The following is a 20,952-nucleotide window of genomic DNA, read 5'->3' on the forward strand; positions in this document are numbered from 1 at the left end:
ACACACCTCCTTGTCTGCTGCACATTATGTGAAAATATAAACTTGTGCACAAATAAATTGTTAAAAGGCTAAAACCCTCAGTGAACAGCTGCTAGGAAGGAGGTCAGAGATGTATTATGCATCTGATTCCCCCATAGTCACCCACCTGGGTGAAAGAATGCAGCAGAGAGGACAATCATGGCACAGGTGTGACTCTTTTACCCCACCTGGGCCCTGCTCTGTGTTTGCTGATGCATTGCCATTGAGGAGAATCCCAGCAAGAAGACCTGCTATTTGATTGTTACCTGCTGGCCTGAGAAGGCCAGAACCTCCCAGAAGCCAGGTGGGTATTTTTCTGGGTTGGGGGGTTGGGGGAGCCCCCACAGGAAGTGCCAGAAGTACATCTTTGCTAGTATTATTAGTAATGTTGGGTTGCTGATTTTTATTTTTGGCTGCTACAGTGTAGATTGTTAAAGCAGATTTATGGGCTTTGTTTTGTAGGTCTTTGGGTGGCCTTTTCTCATCTCCCAGTTGGTTCTGAGTGAATATTGTCACGCTTACTGCAGTTTCAGTGATAGATATTTGGGGATCATTGTTTTGCTGCTATACCCAATGGTCATTTTATAACTATGTGTGTAAGTCGTCTAGAAACATTTTGTATTAGGCAACAGTTGGTTACAGGGTGGTACTGATAATGCCAAGGTTGCAGGTTCAATCCCTGTATGGGACAACTGCAAGGGGTTGGACGAGATGATCCTCAGAGTCCTTTCTGACTCTACAATTCCATAAAATTAATTTAATAATAATAATAATACTTCTGGTACATTTTGATCACCTAGCCCATGGGTAGGCAAACTAAGGCCCGAGGGCCGGATCTGGCCCAATCGCCTTCTAAATCCGGCCCACGGACGGTCTGGGAATCAGTGTTTCTTTACATGAGTTTAATGTGTCCTTTTATTTAAAATGCATCTCTGGGTTACTTGTGGGGCTTAGGAATTTGTTCATTTCCCACCCCCCCCCCAAAATAGTCTGGCCCCATACAAGGTCTGAGGGACAGTGGACCGGCCCCCTGCTGAAAAAGTTTGCTGACCCCTGACCTAGCTACTACTTGGCATTGAATGGAGGGCACTTCCAGACTTGCCACTGTTGGGGTGGGATACAATCACATACTGGTAAATTCAGGTTGTACAATTATGGTTGGTTGGGAGTCCTTGTGCAGCAAACCAACTTCCCCCAAAGATTGGACTTTTTGCATTAAGGCGAGTGATGGTGAAATGTATAGGAAAGTGTCAGACAACACTTGCTTTGATGCAATGTCACCTTAACCCCTGTGCAAACAAATCAGAATGAGTGTTCAGTGAATAGGGTATCTGTAAGAGCCCTGAGATCGTGGGGCATTCTGTAGGTACCCTTCACCCGAAAAGGTGTATGTGATTTCTCTTTCGCAATGGAGACCTTCTGTCTGACAAGCTTTCAAATGAATTCACTGCAAAGGCACTTGTAACAACTCTTGTATTAATTTTCCAGTTGTGCTATTGGGGGGAGGGGGTAAGAGAATAGGGCGGGGGAAGGAAATACACAAGCAGCAGTAAGAAAATGCTCTATGTTCACTCGCAGTAGCCCCCACGGGAAGGGCCTTCTCTGTGATTGTCACACGTCACTCAGATTATGAGCTCAGTCCTCTGTCCACCAACAGTTCCTCTGCAGCTGATCCAGACCAGAGCGTTCCTGTTGTGCGTGTCTGTCTGTGTGTCTGTCTGTCTCTGTCTTCTGCTGAGAATCAACACTTTAAAAGTTTTCAACTCCAGGTTTTGTTTTGCTTTTATAGTCCAAAGACACACTGTAATATTATGAACACTCAACACCAAACAAAAAGAAAGTAAAAAAAAAAAAAAAAGACGACCAGAATTAAGCAGTCAGTGCACACTAAGTTACACTAATGACTGTTCCTCTCCCCCCTCTACGGAACTTCCTTAAAAGTAAGCCAAACTCTTTGAGGTTGCTTGAAGACAATTTTTTTGTGTGATTGCAGTTTGCAAATGGGGCTAAGCGGCAGGAAGGGAGGGCAGTAGGCTGCCATACTTGACAGCTTTGAAGGTGTGCCATCTCTAAAATGTCCAGTCAGGAAGTGATGTCATGGAGGAAGAGGAAGCGGAGGGGAAAGACACCAGGAGCATTGGTCACCTTCTCTTTGTGAAGTGACCAAGAACAGAGGACTTGACAGGTAGCATGTATGTATCTCCCCATCAAGTGAAAATGGGAGAGGTAATCTTCAGAGGAATCAGGAAATACAAAATTGCTGGTCAACAGGAAGACCATGTGTTGTCTCAAAACATCCTGCAGCCAGAAGAGCTCATATTTTATGGAATGAAAGAGGGTTCTCCTGTGGTTCTCCTGTGGTGTTGAGTCTAGAACCCCAACCCTTTCCCTGAAAGAGGATGCCGTTGTTACACATATGGAAAAGCAACCAACGAAGCTTATGGGTTTTGTTCCGACCTACAGTTACTCAAACGAGTTGCCTGTCTTTGGGCCTTCCGTCGCTCCCATGGCCCCCTAAGCCCAGTCTGCTGCAGGAAGAAAACAGACTTTGTTGTGCTTAAAATTAGTTTGGGTTCAGCTGCCGTAGGTTCTCCCCACCTGCTCAGTAGGGTCAACAGATCCAGGAGGGGAAGATACGTGTCTCTTTGTATGGACTATTTTACCTGCAACACAGACTCCTAGTCCTAGCTCCCGTCGCCTTGTGTGTTGGGCTGCAGTTTCTCCTCTTAAGTGAGGAAGAGGGGAGAAAGTGCCTTGAGGCCTTATAAAGAAAAAGTCACTAGAATGCAAATAAAACCACAAAACAACCTCCACCCACCCAGAACCTGCCAACCTCAGGAGGCTCCTCCATCCCGGCTGGCGGCAGGGCTGGGTTTCAGGCTGGGAGGGGAGCTTGCCTTCTTCCAACGTCCCAACCTGCTGCTCCTCTTCCTCCTCCTCCTCCTCCCCACCACCGCTTCCATGTCCCAGTCCCATCCTCCTCACACATGGGTCTGCATTCTCCTCTGCAGGGGCCGGGAGGGGTCTGAGTTTTGAGAGGAGGACTGGGAGTGGTGGGAAGAGGAAGCCGAGGCCTTGCTGGCCTTGTCGAACTGTACGTAGCCGTCCTGCTTGCCGCTGCTGCTGACGCTGCTGTCGCACTGCGTGTCCAGGAAGGAGCTGCTGTCGCTCATGGAGCCCCGCTGGAATTCCCGCTCGCACAGCTCGATGGAGCTGCTGCCCATGCCCAAGACGAAGCGCTGGCTGTAGTCGTAGAGGCGGTTCTGCCCGCTCAGGGTCGTGTAAATGTTGGTGAAGGACATGCCCGTGGGCACGCGCTGCTTGTTGGCTGGTCTCAGGTCCGGCTGGCAGCCTGAGAGGGAAATGGTGGGAGTGGAGTGGTGGTCCTTGAAGGTGTTCACACTGTAATAACCATTAGTGGGATCCTGGAAAAAATGGGGGGAAGAGTTATTTCTTGGCCCAGGGTGCGTGTTTTGTGTTTTAGACTTCTTGGTTTATACTGTTGGCTGTGCCTTTATTTAAGAGTACAGTCCTACCTTGGAAGATGTTCGGAATCTGTTCCGGAAGTCCTTTCGACTTCCAAAACGTTCGGAAACCAAAGCGCGGCTTCTGATTGGCTGCAAGAAGCTCCTGCACTCAATTGGAAGCACTGTCAAGACGTTCAGCTTCCAAAGAACGTTCAAAAACCGGAACACTCACTTCTGGGTTTTGATTGTTCGGGAGCCAAGGCATTTGAGATCCAAGGTACGACTGTATTTTTTTACCCCAACATTCAGCCAGAGTGGCTTACACACAATAAATATAAACAAGGCAGCTCCTTGCCTGCAGACTTGCAATCTAAAAAAATACAACATACAAGGGAAAAGGGACAGCAAGGGAAGTGGGAGGGGAAGGAAATTCAGGTGCAAATTCTTAAATAGTAGTACAGATAGGAGCCATTTTAGGAGCATCCAAATGACATGTGATCACTGACATATGAGCACTTTTGGACCCAGAAGAGGAAAGGGAATCCCCATGCGAAATGGTTGTTGCCTGTATTTCAAATCATGTGGGCAGGGAAGAAAGGACATCAGATATCATTGTGGCATCAGGTGATTGACAAGCAAGTGGCCCCACCCACCTGTCACACTTGGCCTGCAGGGATGGTGGTGGCAGATAATTGTTAGGATATCGTTCTGTTCTACCTTAAAAGGGAACAGGCATGACTGTTGTGTCACATGCCTGTTTACTTCCAGCACTTCCGTTTGTATATAGCTTTTGGGTTACTGCTGTTTTGCTGGAGACGAAGGGAAGCAGACATGTTTTTCTTTGTTCTTGAACTATGCTGAATAAAATACTATACATTATGCTTACACATTTCTCTGTCCGCCTCTTCTGCTGTAAGAAGATTTGCACACTCTGCTGATAGAGCGTGCACGGGTCTCTAAACGTATCTGAGGCTCATGTCGCTGATTGATGCTGTTCCAAGGGAGACTGGAACCAGCTGGGGGCCTGCCTGATGCCTGCCTGATGCCCCCGTTTTCCCAGCAGTATCCCAACAACAACAATCGGTTCCCTGCCTCTGTTTTAGCATATCTTATCTACAATGAGTTTTGCGTTACGTGGTTTTAGCAGATCTACATTGAGTTTGGCACATTGTTCCCCAAGCTGCCGCTGGAGGCATTTGAGCGCTGCAGTAGCTACCGATTTGAATACTGAACTGGGGGGCTGTTGATGTAACCACAGGATGATGCCATCACATGCTGAACTCCTCTGGGCCGCACTCTCACCCATGTTTTCAATATGATTGAGTCTGGCTGTGTGAATTGCCCCAAATTTCACTTTAATTGCTTTGTAAAAGGTGGCAGCGGCTGGTGGTTACCAGCCTCTCATGGTTTAATGAAGAAGCATGGCTACCTGCTGTGATAAGTACTTGTGCTTATTGTATTGATGCTGATTCTAGTGGTGCTTCATTGGCTTAAACCGGACTTGACTTGTTTTCCTTCCTGCTTGCCAGATACAGGTGACTAAGGAATCCCTGGATCTGTTAACCCCAAGGTAGCATTGTTTGCATGAGTAAAGTATAAGTATCCTGCTGCCTAGGAAAGGAGCCCCTGTGGCCTTACAGATGTTGTCTGGACTACAACTCCCATCAACTCTGGGCACTGTGTCCACACTGATGGGAAACTGGAGTCCAGCACTATTTCCAGGGCCACATGCTCCCCACCCCTGCTGTAGTCAATTACCTTCAAATTCTGAAACTCCTTCTCTTCCTCCTTGAGCACTTCCAGCTGCTTGAGGACCGAATCCTGCTGGAACTCGCTCCTGTCCATCTGCAAACAGGAGAGGCAGATTAGCAAATACTGTTGAAACACCCATCCATTACTGTTGAAATTAATCTGGGTTCGTCTTTCAGCCTGTGGCAGCAGGAACATTGTCAGATACCTCAATGGCGCTGCTGGTTGTGAAAAGTCTTCTTCCTTCTCACCCCTATATCCAGCATTTTTGTCAGTTTGGACAGGGAGCAGGGTAGAAAGGAGGATGGAATCATCCAGCTGCTGTCAGCAAATCTCCTTCTCCTCCTCCTCTTAGATCTGGGTTGTAGCAGAAGCTCAGTAGCGCAACTCCTCTGCTAAAAACTACCCCTTCCTAATTGAAGCGAGTGTTGAGTTTTATATCCACATATTTGCAGAGCAGGTATGGTTTGGCTCTGAGCTTTTGCAGGGGGTCACCGATTCTCACCTGCACCAGTTGAGGGGTCTGAAGTCTTTAGCACCCAACTATTCAGAGAGCTTTTGTCTCATTTCCCTCCTCTCCTGCCCCAAATTAAAGATTGCTTTCTATTTTACTTAGACAGACGGATCCACAAGGAAGAACCCATTCTCCCAGCCTCATTAGTTTTTCTGCAAAGGATGCTTCTGATTGGGGGCAAAGTACAAGTTAATTAGAATATGGCTTTAATTACCCTTCTTTCAGGAAGGTGGGATGCACGAGATCTGAATAGTTATCAGCCAATTTCTCTGTTGCCTTTTATCTCCTCTAGATATTGATCTCTTCTCTTCAGCATTCCCATTTTTCTCTTTGCCACTGAAGTCTGGGGCTTCTGGTGGAATTACCGCTGCTGAATGCAGAGGCTAATCACAATTCTAAATCTACAATACAGTCCTGATTGTTGCTTGGCATCTAGCTTTTCTTTTCCTTTCTTTTCCTTTTTTTTTTTTTAAAAAAAAAGCTTGGCAAATGGTGGCAGAAATCCTTCCCCTGCAGCAGTTTCTCTTGATCTGTCAGAAAGTCTTTGATACAGCTATTTAATGCAATAAATTAAGGCACCTGTTTTTTTGTTTTGCTCGGAGGTAAAAAAAAAAAAATGCTGGTAGCATCAATTGATTCAATAGAATAAATACATGTGTCAAAAGTATTAAATCTGGGGTGCGGGGGGGAGAAAAGAGAGCACACCAGTCAAAATGGGCAAAGTGGCCTCAGTGGGCTGAATGTCAAGTTGCACCACAGTCCTGGCCTCTCAGTTTAAAGGGATAGGGGTAAGGAAATTTAGAACCTGCATTGTGTATGCATATGCAGAGAGAGATCTCTAGGCTGCTAATTTTGAGGATCAAGAAAGGGCTGTAAATTGTTAGTTATTTAATTCGACACTGTTCTATCTTACTGCCAGGGAGGAGGGAGAGGTGCTTGTGGACTTTTCTGCACCAGCTATGGTTGGCCCTTGCTACACTATAACCTGGCTTGGGATTAGGGATGGATGGATCTGTCAATTTTGGTTCTTTCAGTTTCCCATTTCCCTCTCATTTTAAACTGAGCTCTCCACATTTCAGCAGCAATTTGTGGATTTTTTAAAATAAAATTTGACAGTATTTTGGTGTGAATTTTCTCCAATAAACCTATTTTTGTATGCAATTTGACTCAGTCTACACATTTTTTTGTTGCTATTTTCATTAATATGTGTGTTTTGATGCACACTAACCATTGTACAGTAGTACTTTGGTTCTCGAACGTAATCCGTTCCGGAAGTCTGTTCGACTTCTGAAACGTTCGAAAACCAAGGCGCAGCTTCCGATTGGTGCAGGCGCCCCGGAAACAATAGCTGACAACTTCATTGGACGTTTGGCTTCCAAAAAAACGTTTGAAAGCCGGAACACTTATTTCTGGGTTTTCTGCGTTCGGGAGCCGAAATGTTCAAGTACCAAGGCGTTAGAGAACCAAGGTATATGCATTTTTATGCACGTTACTTGCTGGGTAACTGCATTGCAAAATGTGGAAATGTGCAGATTTTGAAGGTTGCTGTTTTTTGGGGGGAGGGGATTGTTTTATAAAGTGTGAATTTGATAGATTTGTGTTTAAATGTAAACTTCATTGAATTTATCCCCCCAGCCCCCCAGCCCAGCCCTGCCCTGCCCAGCCCAGCCCAGCCTCTCTCTCTCTGTGTGTGTGTGTGTGTGTGTGTGTGTGTGTGTTGGCATTGGCCATTTGATGCTGTCTCAGGCAGTATCCAGGTGAGCACAATCTAAGGGGTTGTATCTGATGCTAGTCCTACTCAGAGTAGAGCCACTGAAGTTAATGAACATTATTAACTTAGGTTCCTTAATTTCAGTGGGACTATTCAGAGTAGAATTTCGTTGGATACTATTCTGTGCCTTTAAATAGCTTGTGGTTTCCTTGTTGATCCTGAAATATGTCATTTTGGTTCCTTTGTAAAGGGGCTGATGACAGTCAATCCCCTGCTGTCTTTGCAGTTCAGATCTCAAAGCAGGGGAGGGGAATGCTTTTGTGTTGTTGAGGGGACCACATTCTGGCAGTGGGCTATCTCTTCTTTCAGCCAGCCTAGTGATGCTCAGGACTGAATCCAAGATCTTCCGCATGCAAAACATGTACTGTGTCTATGAGCTGTGGTCCCGTCTTAAAACTTAATTGTGTTGAAGTCAGCAGCTCTGCGTGCTCAGGTTCAAGTCTACAGTAGATCTTGGGCTGATCACTTGAGGAATGGGAAGGAGGGATTTAACCCTTGTGCCACCACCATCCAACACTAGGAGGCGCTGTAGTGTGGGTTAGGAAGTCCACTCAGTGGTGGCTGTTCCTCAATGGAACTGATGGAGTGTAAGGCAGGGAGACCAACAGTAGGTGGAGCCAGAGCCTATGAGAGACAGAACCATCTCCTCTCCTGATTGGTTGTAAGAAGGCAGGCTGGTGGGGATTGGCTTAGCATAGATTGAGGTGGCTGGGGCAGTGCCTGATTTGCCTGAATGAATCAGCCTCCATGAAGTCCACTGCTTCAGAGCTCATCCCAGCCTAGGTGGTCTTCGGCAAAGACTTCTCTTTGTGGCTCCAGACAGTGGCTTTGAAAGATTCTCTTCCTTTTGGAAGCTGAAGTGAACAAGCATGTATGCAAATTTCACACAAGGCAGTGTACTTGGGCACACTCTCCACTCCCTTCACTTTCAGTAAGCTTATCTCTCTGCACATCCATCTCTGGAGCAGTTCTGAGATGTAAATAGCGGCATTAATCAGCAGGTGGCAGTATAACCATATCAGCTCAACTCACTGTGTGTATGTTAGAGAGCTGGTTAGCTCCAGAAAAGCACAGTTGCTCACAAAGGAAAAGCCACATGAGTTAATTTATAATTCTAGAATTAAGCCATTCATTAGTGTGACCTTTAATAAAGTTTACACTGCAGTTTAGTTCAATATGATCTCACTCCAGCAACTAACAGCTGGAGGCTCATTCCCCCCTCCTTTCCTTTATACTCTCTTCCATTTCCACCTATTCCCCAGACCTGCCCCTTAAATTTGGTGGGTTGATATAGGTATATATATTTTTAAAGCCCCGCTGGGTGCAAAAGAGGGTCTTCCTCTCAGCTGATCTGCCTTAGCAACCTGATACACCTTGAGGGTTTGGGCACTGCAATTAGAAGACTGATTTTAGTACGGACAGAGGAGACTGGATAAATCAAAGACAATGGAATGTGATTCCCCCTTCTCATATTAACTATGGAGCACATGGCTTATGGAATAAGTGCTATGTATTATCTTGCATACTAGTAGCAAACCCATTCTCTGAGTGTCAGTACGTGACTCAGCCAAACCAGCACCATCCACAGACGAAAGGGAGGTATCAACAGGCTCAGAAGATGGGCAGCTGGGAGTGCATTTTGCTGCAGCAAAGGAGCAACCAGGAGCCCACTTTGAGCTGCCAACTGTCCCTTGGAAGCCTTTCCCCACCCACCCCTGATGTGGTTCGGTGTGGTACCTGAATTTCAAGCATTGTGCAAAGCTCTATAAGTGTATACAGTCATACCTCGGGTTACAGACACTTCAGGTCGCTCATTTCAGGATACGGACGTGCCAAAACCTGGAAGTACCGGATTGGGTTACTTCCAGGTTTTGGCACTCACACAAGCACAGAAGCACTAAATTGCGCTTTGCACATGCGCAGAAGACCAAATCACAACAGACGGGATGCGGACGCTGCGGGTTGAGAACGTGCCTCCCGCACAGATCACGTTCACAACCCGAGCGTCCACTGTATTCTGAAAAAGGATTGCAATGGGAAAGCTCTGAATTTAAGAAGGTGAGTGCACGTGTGAATTTTGAGAGCAGAAGCTAATGTTGTTAATAATAATAATAATAATAGGACTTCTGGATGCACAGAGGAGTAAAATGTGTGTGTGCACATGCTCAGGTTTAGTTACTATGTACATTAGTGCTCAAATAGTGGGGAAAGCTGGCGTGTGTGTATCTCCCTTAACGTTACTGATGAGCCTTACCCTGATTCTCCACAATTTTGGTCAATTCATCACACACACACACACACACACACACACACACACACACACAGACACAGCACTTTGTAGTCTTTAAAAACAACAGAGCTGCTTTGAGAGGAAGAGCACAATGTATATTTACTAAGTAAAAACAATAAATTAATAGTGAAAGGAGTTGTTGTAAAAAGTACCTTATTCTACATAGGGTAAGGGAAGGAACAAAATAAAAGTTCTGGGACATGGATACAGTGTGGTATCTTGATGAAACCATAGAAAAGAACAGCAGCAGAGAGTTCTTCTTCCTGTTCTACACAGATGCATTATGGGAGAAATGAGGGAATCCATTTCAAGTCTCTGAAACTTAGTCCAGTGATAACTAAGCATGTGACCGGTTAAGCTAAGAAAGTGACTGACAACTCAGCTGCCTTCCAGCCACCTGGCCTGCAGCTTTGGGACGATGGATCATGTTAGGAAGGATCCACTGCAGCCTCAGATCACAGCTGGGTGTGCCATAACAAAGCACACTCTTGGGAAACTTTGCTTTGAGGAACACATGCAGAGTCCAGGGCCATACTGGTGGAGCTCTCACTTGAATCTGTTCACAGCAAACAAACTCCAGTCTCAATTAGCAAAACCACAGTGGCAACAATGCAAAATGGATTCAATAGGTGACATGACCTGGCAGGATTAGCAAGTATTAGGGAAATGCAGCCAACCTCTTCTTACTCTCTTGCCAAAATTCTTGAAATTGGCAGACCTTTTCCTTAGGCACAGAGTTTGTTGCACACAGACCCGGGTTTCTAGAATCATGGGGAGCTGTGTTCTACTGAGTCAGATCACAGATCCAATTGACTACAATGACCAACAGTGACTTTCTAGATTTCAAGTGGAGTTTCTCTTGGTCCACCTGGTGATTGGATTTGAGACCAGTGGTCAATGGCCCTTTCTGGCTTAAGGGGAAGATTGATTTGATCAATGCCCTTTGTTCCCTTGCTTCAGGACCTTCTAGGATCTGCCCTGTCGGTCAGGGCCATGACAAGGCTATGCGTGGCCATCCTTGAATCTAAAGTGGTGCATACATCTCAAGGTCACTGAAATCAGCAGCTTGAGCTGGAGAACTTGAAGTGCAGCAAGCACCAGCCTGTTTTAGATGGCAAAGGCAGAAGGCCTGACTCACTGCTATGATCATGCTATTTATACCATGTCTGGCCAATCCAGATGCTCCATACTGCCAGCCAATTGCAGAGGGCAATGTTGGCCACCCCTATAATCCCTCCGTGTCTAAGCATGCTGTGTGCATGCAGCCCATAGCACCTCGCTAGGTTTCCTTCCCATCTCAGAGTTCAAGCCCAGAGATCCTGAAACTACACGTGTTTATTTAGGAATAAATGTAGGTGCCTTATATCGGGCAATGACATTTGTCCATCGATACCAAGTCTGCTGGAACAGGGACATGGCAGTTCCATACAGGGAACTCCCTCACCCACCTGATAACTTCAGATGCCTTTTCCTGGTTGTGACTGTGATGTACCTGCAAAATCCTATGAGCTGAATTGCTGCCCGTGCTGCCTCTCATGAGGAAACTAACCAGGTGGTTTGTGGGCAAGTGGGGCAGGGAAGCAAGACCAGGAAGAGAGATCTTATTGTTGCATGTCACACTGCTGACAAAAGCATCGATTTTGCTATTTAGATGTTGGTGAGATTTAATGAAAAGCATAAAATGGAAAGTGCTCAGCTAGATTATCCCCGTGAACAGAATACTCATCAGGAAAAACTCAAAGCACATGCTTGGAAGAAGGGTGTCAAAAAGAATGGGAGAGTTTTGGCCCAGCAGTCAACGTGGAAGTGGTCTACTGGCCAGGATGGTAAAAGGGACTAAAAAGTAAGTCTTTTGTAGCATCAAGGGAAGGGGAAGGTGTTGAGAGTGTTTTGCAGAATGGGGTGAGGAACAGGTTTGAGAGATGTATTGACTGATTTTTTTTGAAAAGGCCTTCTCTAGTGCAGTGTTTCCCAACCTTGTGCCTCCAGCTGTTTTTGGACTACAATTCCCATCATCCCTTGTCACTGGTCTTGCTAGTTAGGGATGATGGGAGTTGTAGTTCAAAAACAGCTGGAGGCACAAGGTTGGGAAACACTGCTCTAGTGCTTTAGCCTCTAAGCACCTTACAGTAACGCATCTCAATAATAAAAATGCTTCGGTCATAATAAAACCCCTAAAATCAGCATTAAATGGTTTTTAGCTTTGTATAAGTTATCACTGGTGGTTCCCTCGTTGCGAGAAGCCAAGTTACAGGGAACCAGGCAGAGGGCCTTCTCGGTAGTGGCACCCGCCCTGTGGAACGCCCTCCCACCAGATGTCAAAGAGAAAAACAACTGCCAGACTTTTAGAAGACATCTGAAGGCAGCTCTGTTTAGGGAAGCTTTTAATGTTTGACAGACTATTGTATTTTAATATTTTGTTGGAAGCCACCCAGAGTGGCTGGGGAAACCCAGCCAGATAGGTGGGGTATAAATAAATTATTATTATTATTATTATTATTATTATTATTATTATTATTATTAATTATTATTATTATTGTAGCTGAAAGCCTTCATGGTTCTTCATGTTTCCAAAAGGAGATGATAATAAAGTCTGGATTGGCAAAGTGGTATGCCCTTAATAGAGATGGCCTTGTGTTAATGATCCAGCTGGGAGTCCTGCGTTGAGATTCCTGCATTGTAGGGTGTTGGACTGGGTGGTCCTCAAATTCCCTTCTGACTCTGCAGTTGTATGATTCTATGGAAAAATGGCTCTCTTGCTGTGTATGGACCCCAAGGACAACCTTTTCCTGTTAGCTGTCAGGTAAGGGATGTGTCTCCCTTTCTGGGCACCTGCTTTTGTATATAATGCAAACTCTTCTCCTGGACTCACTGGCTCTCCCTTCCTGGCTGCCATATGGCCAAAGATTCCAATATGCTTTTGAGCTTTGGTTACGCTGCTGTCAACACAGATGGCTGGTGATAAAGCTACCCACAGACCTGTTAAAGTTGAGTAGCTGCCATTAACTTATTGCCAGGACCGTTGAATTCAAGGGCATGTCCAGATTTTGTGGGGAAGTGGAGGTGGAGGGAAAACAAGACAAATGGCTCCTAATTCCTTCTGGCACCGCCGCTTGCCAGCAAACAATGTCAGACTGGGAAGCGAGTGGTGGCCGAGTTGGGGATTAAGCCAGAGAGCCACTCTGTGGCTCAAACTCAGCAACCAAGTAGGGATTGTTTTGTTTTGAAAACTGCCGCTGCCCCCCCCCCCCCGGTTTCTGGAGCAAACAAGGTCTTTGCTAATCAATTTAGCCAGTGTCCTCGAGTTACGCCATGGCACAAGCTGGTGTTGTGAAACCTGATAATCATACAAACTTCCACCATTGGAAGGCAGCAGTTGGCTGTTTTTAGAGAGGTTGACTGCTGCTGCTGGCTGTTTTGTAGTAACAACAACACTCACTGTGTGCTCCAAGGGCCTTGCCTTGCATTTATTAGCTCAGTAAACATTAAAAATAACTCTGTAAGAGCGGGGACAATCATCCTTACATATTCTCTCTCTCTCTCTCTCTCTCTCTCACACCCACACCCACACACACACCCACACCCACACACACCCTATACCTATGCAGGACATATAGGCAGGACACAACCCAAATATGCAGGATGTAACCAAAATGTGCAGGGAGAAAAGTGCATCACAAGCAATACCTGCAATAAAATGTTGTAGCGCCAAGTGCTTCTGTTCCCTCTACCAGCCAGCCTCCACCATACTCTGATAGATGCAAGCTCCCCGCTCCCTCTTCATTGTGTGGGTTGAAATGTTTGAGATGGGGTGGGGAAGGTGCACAATTCATCCTTGCGTGTGAGTACTGGGTGGGAGACAGCAACCTGGGTGTGACTGACAGGTGGCAATCTGCATTATTTTATACAATTTTATACAGTTCTGTCAGTGGATCATTGTTGTCTTGGTGTTTTTGTCGTATATTTCAAGTTGAGTAGAAAGATTGATTGGTGATGGAGTGGGAGATAATTGGAACTACTGGGTGGGATGGTGTGTTTGTGTGTATTGATGAATGCATGTGAGGTGTGGGAGTAGAATGGGTTGAGTGATATGGAACAAGCAGTTCGTACTGTGGTTTTGTGTAACTGTAAGGCAGAATTTGGGTGTGATGTCTTTGTGTTAGTGGGATGAGTGTTGCATAGTGAGGGTCAGGATGTGCCTTGCAAGAGGCGGGGTGAAGAGGGAAAGGATCTCTGACGCTAAAAGATGTTTCAAAATGTGCTGCTATGTTTTCATTTGGGTTTTTAAAACTTGTTTTTATGCATTATGTTGTAGTTTTCTTTTATACTGCATTGTATTTTATTATACAGTAGTTTCTCTGTTGGAGATTATGCATACTGTCTGGAGAATGAACAAAATACAGTCAATATAAGCACATTACTTACGTATATTGACCGGGAGATGTGCCCAATTCCTTCTTTACAGAAGGATTCTGGACATATACTTCCTGAAGCCTGGTGAATGTGCACAGTGACTGGTTATTATGCACATTAACTACTCAATAAGTGATGCTCAGGACTCGGCCACTTTGAAAAAAGCCACTGTTTCTTGTTCCATCACAAAACAAAACAAAACAAAACAAAACAAAACGTTATGTGAGTGTGTGTTAACTGGGCACTTGGACTTTCACTGTGATTTCCAGTACAGCAGCAAAAGTCACACCCCAAACTTAGAGAACATGCTGGGGTGGCCCATCCTGCAAGCATTTACAACCTGGTCTTGGTTCCACTTCTACATGAGCTACTTTAGCATCCTGTCTGGCAAATTCCCATTACAATCAGGCACATTTAAGTCAAGCGTTTAATGGGCAATTGCAGTTGTTAATGTGCCAGCAGTGCAGCTGAGATGATACCTTTTCGTTCTCCACGTTGCATTTTTAGAGTTAGGTAACAAATTGAAAACTTTCTGCAATTTACATAATCATGTCATTTGACGTTTTAAAAAAACAATCATTTACATCAAACACTGACTGAGTGTCCTGATGGTGGTCACTGTATAGTTGTGGCTGGATCTATGATGCTAGTTCTGACCTGCAAGGATGGAAGGCTTCCTATCAGCAAAGTGACATGTAGAGGTAGCCTGTTCAATAAAGAAGCAGGAGCAGCTCATTTCTTCATACCAAAGTGAGAGGCTCAAGCATTCTTAAGCTAAAACAGGTGTGGAACCTCAAGTCCAGAGGCCAGATATGCCTCTAACTGGCCCTTGGGACTCCTTTCAGGGGAAACCACACCCTTTCTATCCAGACCACACCTCTCACCAGATTTGCTTCATACTCTCTGAGGTTTTTTGTTTACCTGGAAGGTATCATTGATTTGTGATAATGACTCTTGTTGCCTAGATGGAGGATAGGGGTGTGTGTGTGTGTGTGTGTGTGTGTGTGTGTGTGTGTGTGTGAGAGAGAGAGAGAGAGAGAGAGAGAGAGCATAGGAACTAGCCTGCTGTACAAAGGTAAAAGTTGCTCTTGTTGCTCTACACACTGATGCTCATGGTCCTCACATTGATCACAGCTCCCCACACAAATACCAACCAGCTTCCTATTGCACAGCCTGCCCCATTCTCTGCAGTTGGTTTAAACATGAAATATGTTGTGCACCAGTCACCGATCCTTCTCATCTCCTCTCCCTTTTCTCTCTCTCACCCCACAAAGTTGCAATAACTGTGGGGAAGCTTCTTAGAATACTTCCCACAGCTCCAAATGAGCAGTGTTTTGATCTAGAACACAGTTGATGGCTATCCAGGGGCGCTTTGGGTCATGTGAGATGATAAGGTTTCTGAAAAGATCCAGGCCATTAATGTGATTACTAGCATCTGCTGGGAAGATCCAGCTTTCCCAAAGAGGTAGACTTTCAGTGAGTGACAGCCTGATCCAAAGTAATTTCAGGACCTGGCCCCTGAGGCTTGTAAAGGATGGCAAGATATGCAGTGTCAAAGGGAGGGGGTGAAGTTGGAGTCAATCCGCTTTAACTGCACAAGATTATGAGGCAGAGAGGCAGAGAATTCATTGACAAAGGCGGAAAGGATGAAATTAATTACAGCTCTAAAATCAATAAAGACTTGAACTCTCTCTCTCTGTGTGTTTTTTTTTAAAGTTCTTGACAATGAAAGTGAAAGAAAAACGGTGGGGTGAAAAGGACATAACACAAACGGGGTGTGTGCAAGCATGGATGGTATTGCATGTGTGTTATGTGCATGTATAGTGTGTACACACACACACACACACACGTATGGCACACAACAGGGTCTTTCAAAATGGGGGGAAATGGCAAAGATCAAGCTCTGACTTCCACAGTCAGAAGGAAAGAGAGGAGGTATATGAGAAAAGGAGAGAGAAATTATCATCCCATCCTAAAGAGGAGAGTAGTTCTGTTGATGTGGAACAGCTCACCCTATTGTAACAGCAGCTTGATGTATTTCATCTGGCTTTAAGGCCCACATGCTTTCAAGCACAGCTTCACAACAATAAGGGCTAGAATAAGGGCTGTTGTTTTTTTTAATGTACAAAGGCTGAGATTTTCTGGAATCTGCTCCTCAGCAGTCAATGGCGTGGTGCTCACCTGACTGCTGCTTACCAGGAAGAAGAGGGATGAAACAGCAGGGAGGTCAAGTGCAGTACAAATGCACTGGCAGAGCCAGCTCCTGCCTCTGCCTCTGACCCACACCAACCTCCCTACTGGCTCCCCACTTCTTCCTAGTAAGCAGCACCGATTCAGCTGCTGGGAGCACTGCTGTCCACTACTGCTGCTTCTGAAGTCACATTCTGCACTTTTACAAATTGCAAAATAGGCACACAACCCAGTTACTAGAGGTCTGGTGAGTGTTTGTTTCTGATTTAGCTGGGGCTCTGTCTGCCATACTTCATTTGCGACTTATGCTGCACCTAGGGATTTGAGATAAATTTGATTTTGTTTGCACTTAAAAGCAAACCTACCAAATTTGTACTTTCTGAAACAATGTGTGGAAAAACACACACCCTGGAAAGTGTTTGTTTGTTTGTTTGTTTGTTTGTTTGTTTGTTGTTTATACATTTTTAACCCAGCTTTCCTCTGAGGAGAACAAGGTGGCATGCATGGTTCTTCTCCCTCTTTCCATTTTATTCTTAAAATAACCCTGTGCATGGTAGCGTTAGGCTAAGAGACAGTGACTGGTCCATGGTCACCTGGCAAGCTTCAAGGTTAAGTAGGGACTTGAACCCTCATCTCCCAAGTTCAATACTGTAACCACTACACTACACTGGCTGTCTTGGTGTTACTGCATGATGTTTTTGAATTATGGTGCTGGAGGAGACTCTTGAGAGTCCCATGGACTGCAAGAAGATCAAACCTATACATTCTGAAGGAAATCAGCCCTGAGTGCTCACTGGAAGGACAGATCGTGAAGCTGAGGCTCCAATACTTTGTCCACCTCATGAGAAGAGAGGACTCCCTGGAAAAGACCCTGATGTTGGGAAAGATTGAGGGCACAAGGAGAAGGGGACGACAGAGGACAAGATGGCTGGATACTGTTCTCGAAGCTACCAGCATGAGTTTGACCAAATTGCAGGAGGCTGTGGAAGACAGGAGTGCCTGGTGTGCTCTGGTCCATGGAGTCACAAAGAGTCGAACACGACTAAATGGCTAAACAACAACAACAACAAACTACATCACCAGGGCCATCTTAAACATATCTGGCGCCATGGTGCAAAGATCCCTCCGGTGCCCCCCCCCCCGTTTCCCAGAGTTGTCGACCTTTTCCCAAGCCTCTGCGGGGATCGCTCTCCTTCCACGGAGGCTTGGGAGGCAAGCTGCACACCCGCCAGCCATATGGTTGATGGGGCACAGCTGGCAGGCATGCAGGCAAAGGGGAAGCCGCCAGCAAAGCCGTGCAGCTCCCCCACTCACTGGGGCACCCCTAAGAGGCTAGCGCCCTGGCACAACAAGACAGTAAGCCCAATAGGAAAGACAGCTCTGCACATCACCCTGGGACTGCTTCTTGCATTTTCAGCCCTCCCTGCAGCTCCAGTTCCTTCTCAGCATGGCACATCTGGAGTTTGCTGAGCTTATGATACCTCTGAATCTGCTTGGCCAGACCACTCAGACTCTGACCTTTGTCTGCAGATCACTGCCACTTTCCCAGCTTACTTGTCCATGGACCCCAGAAACTGGATCTCTTGACCCCAGATTTTGCTGGTTTTGCTGTGACTGACTCCTCCTAATGTAGAGATGAGGAACTGGATCCATCCAGTGAGACAGGTCCTTACCTACTCCACCTCCTGCAGGCCAAGTTTGACAGGTGGGTGAGGACTCCCAACTGTCAATCACCAGATGGCACAGTAATGTCACATGGCTTGATTTTGCCCACACAGATTTGGCTGATCATTTGGGCTTGCAAAACACTGTGCAGGATGCTGTGCAAAGCTCTGATAGCCAACTGGATCCCCACCCATAGTGGGCAGAACATTGTAAGCTGCTTTACTTCAAGGTTAGATGGCTGTCCATTGATTCCAGTATAGACTACTCTAACTAGCAGCAGATCTCCAAGGTCTCAAGGTCTTCCCTCCTTATTTGGCAGTGGATCATTTGAACTGGCAATACCAGGGATCTTTTGCATGCTCCTAGCATGTCCTTTCCCACGGAGCGATGAACTTCCCCAGGAACCTATAAGTACCTCTTTATACAATTGTAGTGCAATTAAATACTTTAGGTAAAATATATAAATATAATAAGGGAGGGAGACTGACTTGAACAAATATGACTTGCATTTCAAGCAGGCAGCCTGAGCAGTAAGACTGCATCTAGGTGTGCTAACTATTAATTAGGAAAAGGGTTTGAGAACCGTCGTGCTGATTGCAAAAGCAGTGGAGAGGAATGAGCATGTGATACTGTTTTTTTAAAAAATGAAGAAAAAGGGATCCTGGCAGTGTTTATCCAATAGGACCTCAATAGTGGAAAACATTAAGAGAAGTTTCCTAGGGGACAAAGAAAACATTAGCAACGGGCGACCCATCGTGTTGGGAAGGAGCAAATTACATAGCACAAACCTGATTGCTTTTCTGATGGAATTACAATATTAGCAGTTGAAGGGAGGTGCGGTTGCTATATGTAATACCTTTAGATTTTCAGCAAAGTTGTTTGGATGGTGTCTCGCCAAGCCTCCTGTAGGTAATTCAGGCTGGTTTGGAAGCGAGCCCTGTTGCGTGGATCGAGAAACGCGTGAAGGACAAGCAGAAAGGGTAATGGTGTTCTGTAATGCATTGAGTGCCGGGGAGGTGTCATCTAATGGAACGCTGTGGTGGCTGATGTTCTGTCTGCTCCTATTTAACATCTGCATTATATGATCTCTATGTGAGAGGACTCGGCATGCTAATCATACTCACAGCTGATATTAAATGGCGAGGTGTTGTGAACATCGGAGAGGGCAGAGAGATAATTCAAAGGGACACAGAGAGGTTAGAAATGTGACCAGGAAATACAGGGAGTAATGAGATTTGGCTTGAAGGCAGCCTGCTAAGAATGGAGGCAGAGCATTTGGGTGCGCGATTTCCCTCTCTCTCTCTCTTTGGGTGGAAAACAAGTGTGAGAAGCAGTAGCAGCCCATGTGGTAGGGCAGAGACACCCTGCAGAGATCATTGTCACTGCAGCTTACCTGGAGAAGGATTATTAATACTGGGCTCTGCTTTGGGCCTGGAAGGTGGTGGCGGGAGCTTGCTTGCAACACCTAGAGATGCTAACTATGACAGGCAGCCGATGGGTGCAGATGACAGACCTCCAAGAAAGAAGGATTGGCGTGTGGTTGTTGAGTCAGAATCATGATTGGAGTCATCGCCTCCCCACACTGCCATTTCCTCAGAACCCCTGGCTCAGTCTACCCACACCAGTTTGCTCTGCTACCTTTGTGGCATCAGAGTACAGCTTGCTCCCCTGCCAGGAATTCATCATAGCTTCTCATTAATGAGGCTGGATTCTTTAACTTGATCTGTCAGCTCATTGACAAATTTTGGAGACTCTTATTAGGCTCTTATTGAGGATGCACAGGACGGACGTTTTATTGCTGAAGGCAGCAGCTTGTGTGTGGCGTAGCGAGCAATGAGAAGGAAATGCACAGAGGCTTTTTAATGATCTGGAAGGAAATCTTCATTAGCACTGAGATCCTGCTATCAAGAGGGGTAGTATCCCAAAGAGAGAAAAAGAGAGAACAGGGCATCAAATCTTGCATAGAGCAAGGATGGACTCATCATCCTCTTTAAGAGCAGAGTTCCAGCCAAACTTTTGCAGTGGAAGAATGTCTGTTCTGGGAGAGAGTGCCTACTATTTAGGGACGGATGGATCTGTCAATTTTGGTTCTCAGTCTTCCGATCTTAAATTTAGTACTCCACATTACTGCAGATTTTTGTGACTTAAAAAAAAAATCCTTCATGAACATTTTTTTTTTTGCAAGAAAATTCCCCTAATAGAATGGCTTTTTGTCTGCCATTTTGTATGCCCATCAAATAGAAGGGGAAGAAATTGAGGCAGTGAGAGATTTTACTTTCTTAGGCTCCATGATCACTGCAGATGGTGACAGCAGTCACGAAATTAAAAGACGCCTGCTCCTTGGGAGAAAGGCGATGGCAAACCTAGACAGCATCTTAAAAAGCAGAGACATCACCTTGCCAACAAAGGTCCGTATAGTTAAAGCCATGGTTTTCCCAGTAGTGATGTATGGAAGTGAGAGCTGGACCATAAAGAAGGCTGATTGCCGAAGAATTGATGCTTTTGAATTATGGTGCTGGAGGAGACTCTTGAGAGTCCCATGGAGTGCAAGAAGATCAAACCTCTCCATTCTGAAGGAAATCAGCCCTGAGTGCTCACTGGAAGGACAGATCGTGAAGCTGAGGCTCCAATACTTTGGCCACCTCATGAGAAGAGAAGACCCCCTGGAAAAGACCCTGATGTTGGGAAAGATTGAGGGCACAAGGAGAAGGCGACGACAGAGGACGAGATGGTTGGACAGTGTTCTCGAAGCTACCAGGATGAGTTTGACCAAACTGCGGGAGGCAGTGGAAGACAGGAGTGCCTGGCGTGCTCTGGTCCATGGAGTCATGAAGAGTTGGACATGACTAAACGGCTAAACAACAACAACTAAGTC

General features: G+C 45.7%; 1 protein-coding gene across 4 annotated transcripts in view; it reads right to left on the reverse strand.

Moving 5' to 3' along the window:
* Positions 1 to 1,474: 1,474 nt before the first annotated feature.
* The window catches only part of KIRREL3 (kirre like nephrin family adhesion molecule 3), a 747,957-nt gene continuing 728,479 nt past the window's right edge, over positions 1,475 to 20,952 (reverse strand). For all 4 annotated transcript variants that reach the window (XM_081844377.1, XM_081844375.1, XM_081844378.1 and 1 more), the window contains 2 exons: positions 5,244 to 5,330; positions 1,475 to 3,443 (listed from right to left, as the gene is read on the reverse strand). In XM_081844377.1, the coding sequence (XP_081700503.1) occupies positions 3,000 to 3,443; positions 5,244 to 5,330 (531 nt within the window). In that variant the 3' untranslated portion in view covers positions 1,475 to 2,999. The remainder of the gene's footprint in view (positions 3,444 to 5,243; positions 5,331 to 20,952) is intronic.

Source organism: Podarcis erhardii (genome assembly GCF_964252035.2).
Source record: "Podarcis erhardii genome assembly, chromosome: 16".
NCBI lineage: Eukaryota > Metazoa > Chordata > Lepidosauria > Squamata > Lacertidae > Podarcis > Podarcis erhardii.